General features: G+C 48.1%; 2 protein-coding genes across 2 annotated transcripts; one reads left to right on the top strand and one right to left on the bottom strand.

The window, feature by feature from the left end:
* Positions 1–21: 21 nt before the first annotated feature.
* KD926_011612 (ankyrin repeat domain-containing protein) lies at positions 22–768 on the top strand (the record flags this gene model as incomplete). Its single annotated transcript, XM_053103912.1, has 1 exon — positions 22–768. The coding sequence occupies one exon, from the start codon at positions 22–24 to the stop codon at positions 766–768; it is 747 nt and encodes a 248-aa protein (XP_052952804.1).
* Positions 769–5,391: 4,623 nt separating this feature from the next.
* On the bottom strand, positions 5,392–6,541 carry KD926_011611 (uncharacterized protein; the record flags this gene model as incomplete). The annotated part of the gene is made up of 2 exons (XM_053103911.1): positions 5,392–6,471; positions 6,524–6,541. The coding sequence occupies 2 exons, from the start codon at positions 6,539–6,541 to the stop codon at positions 5,392–5,394; spliced, it is 1,098 nt and encodes a 365-aa protein (XP_052952803.1).
* Positions 6,542–6,679: the final 138 nt, after the last annotated feature.

Raw genomic sequence — 6,679 nt, 5'->3', positions numbered from 1 at the left:
TATGAGGCAGTAGTAAAAGTGCTGCTTGAGAAGGATGCTCATATTGAGGCTACAGATAAAGAATGGGGTCGGACACCACTCTCATGGGCCGCTGGGAACGGCCATGAGGCAGTGGTGAAAGTGCTGCTAGAAAAGGGTGCTCATGTTGAGGCTACAGATGAAGGATGGGGTCGGACACCACTCTCATGGGCCGCCGGGAACGGCCATGAGATAGTGGTAAAAGTGCTGCTGAAGAAGGGTGCTCATATTGAGACTACGGATAAGGAAAGGCGTTGTACACTCTCATGGGCCGCCGGGAACGGCCATGAGACAGTGGTAAAAGTGCTGCTGGAAAAGGGTGCTCATGTTGAGGCTACGGATAAGGAAAGGGGTCGGACACCACTCTTATGGGCCTCCAGGAACGGCCATGAGGCAGTGGTAAAAGTGCTGCTGGAAAAGGGTGCTCATGTTGAGGCTACAGATGAAGGATGGGGTCGGACACCACTCTTATGGGCCTCCAGGAACGGCTATGAGGCAGTAGTAAAAGTGCTGCTTGAGAAGGATGCTCATATTGAGGCTACAGATAAAGAATGGGGTCGGACACCACTCTCATGGGCTGCACAAAATGGGCATGAGGCAGTGGTGAAAGTGCTGCTGGAAAAGGGTGCTCATGTTGAGGCTACGGATAAGGAAAGGGGTCGGACACCACTCTCATGGGCTGCACAAAATGGGCATGAGGCAGTGGTGAAAGTGCTGCTTCAGAAGGGTGCTGGCCGAGGCTCGGCGTAATCAACCGAACCTTTGCAGAGAAGGTATAACAGCAAGCAAGACGGCTTCCAGGTGGTGTTTCTCCTGGAAGTACTATTGATCAGACTTTGAATTGCCCTGAATTCTATTCCTTTGTTCATATTGTTTAAGAAAATCCAGATGACGTTGACGCGTTGGAAATCTTGGAGAGCAGCACCGATGCTCTCCCAGGAGATACCATCGGTATGTTGTACGATGAATATTCAATCCAGCGTCTCTCCTCACAGAACCACAGAGAACAAGATCATTCTTGGTGACAGTAGAGCAGATAACTCCTGTACATCTGATGCAAGATCGCTCAGTTCTTCTACCAGCAATCTCTCACACTTACATTCGCGGGAAGACATCAAGATGTCCAATATTCCAGGATCCATACTCGCTTCTCGCCAAGACCAGGCGCGAGAGGTAATGTAAGCATCGAGTGATTTTGACCAAAGCTAATTCGGGAACAGGCTGAACTGATTCCGAACGCATCCAGACATCCAAGCAACAATTTGTCAACACATGGAATGTCCTGTCTTCCCCATCGCAGTCTTATGGTGTATTTCCGACAAATCAATAAGTAACACCATCCGGAGTGTGAAAAACGAATTAGAATACCAGCACCAACTGATCGACTTGTCGCTACCAGAGTCCGACTCATTAAAATGCTTAAACTAGAAAGCACATGTCGTGCTATGGTCAATCAAGCCTTGGCTATTGGGCGAAATTCCAACCAGCGTATGACTACAAACATCACTGATCTATCTCAATTGATCTTATAGTCTCGAACCGCCTGTCTTGCGACCAAAGAAGCCCTCAAGAATGAACAAAAGCAGCTACAGTAAACGGCACTAGAGCTTGATTATACCCGAAGAAAGTTTTATCTTATGGATAGTCTTGTCCATACGATCCTTCTCCAAGAGGATAGCGAGCTCGAGCTTGCAGACCACTCCCGACAAATTATCGGTCTTTAAAGTCGAGCAGATAATGGGGGGTTGCGATTCCACTTCAAAATATTGGATTTGCCCGTGCGAACTACTTGCCGGCGCATCACATTCGTGCATGTATAACCCATAGTTGCAGGAATTGTGGCCTTGCGCGGGCGTTAACATCGCTTGTGCGGATGCTTCGCTCACGCACGGCTGTGATTGTTCCAAAACCGTGGCCCTGGGTGTGTTAATTGCTTTCGTGCATATATAACCCATAATCGTAGGAACTGTGGCCTTGCGTGTGCGGATTACTGCTGGCGCTTTTCTCTCGTGCATGTATAGCCCATAGTTCTAGAGTTCACAATTCAACATATCTCTTCAAACGTGTCTCCATCTTGCCAGCAAATCAGGGAACCTAAAGGTTGTCCGCAAACTTATGGATGAAGGCCATGACTTGTTATTGGGGGAGGGACATCAACGGGTTAAGCTCGTTTCACTATGCACTGGATCGTGATCATCATGTAAGGTGCTTGGAAGCGCCTTCATTGGATTACCGAGTTTGGCCTCGTATTAATCAAAACATCAGCCATATTCCCTTTTACCAGAGGTTTCCGAGCGGGGATTTCATGATAATGCCTACTGGAAGCCTCGGTTACTTCAATCTTAGGGAGTATCTGAGAGATAGAGAGATTATGGTAGTGTGCTTCGACACATCCACTGATCGTTAATTGGCGAACTGAAGCTGGTGAATACCTAAACAAAATAGGTCCATTACTGGTTCAAATGCTATAGAGCGTTTAATTTCAATGAGTGGCTGAGATTTAATTCGATTAGGATAAAGGACAATAGAAGGATCCCTTCGAAACCGACGGGTAGCGATAGCGATCCGGCGCGATCTGGCAAATCAGGTGATTGCGTAAGCCCGAACAGACCTTGTTGATCATCCATATTTTCTAGTAATGGATGTATGGGAGCTGAATCAGGTTAGAGATAAAGTCCGGAGAGCCCGAATAGTCAATTGCTATGATAACTGGCTGGGAACCGGTCATTGCTGGCAGGGAGGCAGCTAGAGAAAGAGGGCTCTAGAAGATGTGTGCTGGGACCAGATCGTTGAAGGGAGGTGCCTGGTCCTGGGAGACTTCAACACCCACAGCCCTCTATGGAATCCTCTTGCGAGAGCCAGAGTGAATGCCGGACCGCTGGAAGATTTAATAGGAGTAGCATGTCTCTATATCAACAATGAGCTGGGAACTCCGACAAGACCAAAGATAATTCCAGGAATCTCGATCATAGACCTGTCTTTAACAACGGCCACTATGGGCCCTCTGGAAACATGAGCAGTTTACCAAGAGCATCTAACAGGATCAGATCATGAAATTTTGATTATGGAGTGGACTCCTCTGGAAAGAACAACACCAGCGCCCTCCCAAGATATAACAGGATAGCAAATCCAGGCACTCAAAGCCAATATACAAGCGCTGGAGGAAGCCACACGAGATTGGCAAGCAAGAGCACAACCCAGGCCCATCCTGGGAGATACGTGCTCGGCAGAAGACATAACAGAAGAAGCCATCCGGATCCGAGAGGCCCTGACAGGAATACTGAATCGATATGCGAAGCAGCTGCGAGTGACTCCAAGATCAAAGCGCTGGTGGGGTCCAGAGATCAAGGAGGCCCACAAAACCTACAGCCAGGCAAGAAGAGTATGGCAGGGATAGGAGATCTCCACAACAGAGTTGAAGGAAGTCCGGAACAGCTACTACAGAGCCATTCAGCAAGTAAAACGCACCTGTTGGGAAGCATTCCTAGAACCGGCTACCGATACAGCCCGAGGCTTGCAGGCTTTGGACTTTACGAAGCCCAGAACAGCCACAACAACCCCGACACTACACGGACCCCAGGGACAAATTGCCAGCTCAATTAACGAGAGAGAGGCCCTAATTCGAGAAATAGCCTTCCCCCAAGCGCCAGGCATCAGTCAGGAAGTCGAGATTCCTCCAGGATCCTGGCACGCTCAAGTGGACGAGAGAATAGTTAAACAAGCTCTACTTTATCAAGCGGTTCAAAAGGCTCCAGGAATAGACAAACTCAACTTCCGGGCTCTGCGGCTTCTCTTGGAATGGGACAATCCAAGAGTAACTGCTCTCGCCCGATAATGCTTCTGGCTGGGAATACACCCGCCGGTATGGAAGGTGGCAAAGGGCATTCCCCTAAGAAAGCCTAATAAGCCTGATTGTTCGGTGGTAAAGGCCTATCGGGTAATCAGCTTACTCAACTGTCTAGGAAAGGTAGTCAAAAAAAATAGCAGCAGAAGCGATTACTAGTCACTGTGAGGCTACAGGAGTCCTACATCAAGGGCAGATGGGCAGCCGAAGACAACGAAGCGCAATAGATGCGGTAGCATGTCAGATACAGACCACACATGAGTGCTGAAAACTACAACAGCTTGTAGGAGCTCTGTTCCTTGATGTAAAAGGAGCGTTTGATTACGTCAATTCAAGCAGACTGGTTAGCCGGTTGATCGAACTGGGCCTGGATAGGGACCTGATCCGATGGGTGCAATCATTTTTGACGGACTGATGGGTTTAACTGCAGATCGACCACGTACAGTGCCTACTACAACCAATTAACTCAGGGGTACCGCAAGGCTCACCAGTGTCTCCTATTCTGTTTATCATCTACCTTGACGGTATTATCGAAGCAATAGAGAATACAGTTCCGGGAATCCAGCCCCTCTCCGTTACAGATGATATAGACCTGTTAGCCTCAGGGCACTCTGTCCGCGAAATCTACAATAAGCTGCAAGACGCCGCCCAAGTAGCCATCGAGTGGGAACATGATAACATGATTCAGTTTGATGCGGGAAAGACAGAAGCGCTCTTGCTTACCCGCAAGCATAGTCGAGAACTAAAAGACTAGATTCAGCGAGCACACATAGAATTGAGAGGCTAATCTCTTCCTTTCAACCTACAGGCAACCCGATTGCTGAGAGTATAGCTTGATTCTAGTCTAAACTTCAAGGCCCGGACTGCAGAAGCCCGGGTACAACGACTGTGCCAGATGCATGGGCTCGCCCTCGGGCTGGCTCGTCAGGTTCAAGTTGCCGCAGTGCAATCAGTAGCACTCTATGGAGCAGAATGGAGCAGAGCTCTGGTGGCGGGGCCAGAAAGATTGGTAGGAGGGCGTGCGGTTGATGATCAATGGGTCCTAGGACACGCAGGAGTGGAAGGAAATGAGCGAGCAGTGTCAGGAACCTTTCGATTGTGGGAAGCGATGAATAGATTGTATATTGGATGACCGTGTGGCCACTTATCTAAGATATCTAGCTTAATAGTTAATTAAGTGATGACTAGGCGAGGTCGAACCCCAGAGCAGGCGGAAGGGTACGTCCCTATGCTCCAACATGACTTACTTCAATTCTGACTAATCTGACGATATCTGTTTTAGGTCTATAATCCGGTATGGCAGCCAAAATCTGTCTATCATATGATGACTATACAGTTGGAGAGATCTATGCTCTGACACTAGAAATGGCCGCTGCCAGGGCGATGCTTGACGACATTCAGGAAGATCTACTCGTGCAACCCAATGACAATAATCTATACCTCCTCAGAATAATCGGAACCACAGGATTGTAAATACATTATATATATTTACCCAGTAGTGCTACAGAATTGCATTTACTACTTCAGTCTTAAACCGGTATCTCACCATTGCTAGTGGTGGCCGTTCCTTTATGCTTTCCAGAAAAACCGAGAAGCTGGGGCAGCTCCTTCACCAGATGCCAGAGCGCCTCGAGGATAACAAGTCCAAATGCGCAGAGCGGACCCAGAATTGCAAAAACAGTAAACCCGTACGAGGCCGCCATGAAGCTCTTGTTCTGGCCTAGCTGCTCCGTGGCAAGCCCGACCTGCATAGCCGTCAAGACCAAGGCAATGAAGACAGTCGCAGTGGCCAGTAACGTGATATTATCATGAAAAAGACTTCCATAGTTCCAGTAGTGACGCAGGTAGGGCTCGAACGGCGGCATCTGGGTCATGCGGTGGAGAATGTCAAGCCGAGCAAGGCGGAGCTCTGCGCGGAGGAAACGATGGACTTTGTTCCTGTCAAAATTGGAAAGGACTTCACTGGTAATATTTTTCCAGTTCTCCCAGCCAGATTGGGACCTACTAAGCTGGCGAGGCAAGAGATATTTCTCGCTGGCGATATTGAAGTCGCTCTCGTAGGAGATGAGACAGATATAACTGTAGAGAAAGCCCATAGCACACTCCCAGAGTTTCTTCCTCTGGCATTCTACCGGTGCGAGGGTATCTTTCTTCGGAGAAGGACTGCTATTAATATTGCTCTCTTCTGAAACCTTATCTCTGCTAAGATTGCTGTTGCTATCACTTGTCCTCCTTGCAGAGGAGTCGCATTCACAGCCAGGCTGGCAGCAGAAATATTTTCTCCAAAATACTGGTTCAAGCAAAAAGCCCGGTAGAGGTTTAAAAAAAAATTTTCGATCGTTTGTCCAGAGAAGATGAAGGTCCATCCGCTCGGTAATGATAACTTCTCGTCCGATCATAATTTGTTCATGTAGCGGCTTTGGTGGGCGTTTCGCTCCAGCATACCCCAAAAACGGAAGCACTTCCAGTCGGCCAAGCGAGAATTCTTTGACAAGAAATTCCTCTATATCCTTATTGGGGACATGTAGATCTTCTAGTCCTCTATAGCAGGCTGGAAGATTATCGCTTCCATTCAACGCCCTCACATACTCTAGGAAGTCCGTGTTAAACTGCCGATAAACAGGTTAGATTAGCCAGATGATTTCAGAACTCCAACCTTACGGGGGCGAATCGAGGCATGATTATGCCGGTTGGATTCTTTTGAACCTGTGTTCGATCAATCGATTGTAAGCTATAGTCAGGAAGAGAGGCTGTATGTAAAAGTAGAAAACATTTAAAGTGTACACTCTCTGTATGCAAGCCTAACCTGTATGGGAG

The sequence above is a fragment of the Aspergillus affinis genome, assembly GCF_023601865.1.
Source record: "Aspergillus affinis strain CMG 70 chromosome Unknown NODE_99_length_137546_cov_86_507649, whole genome shotgun sequence".
Taxonomy (NCBI): Eukaryota; Fungi; Ascomycota; class Eurotiomycetes; order Eurotiales; family Aspergillaceae; genus Aspergillus; species Aspergillus affinis.
Note: the sequence above shows the minus strand (reverse complement) of the source record. Positions and strands in the feature narration are given on the sequence as shown.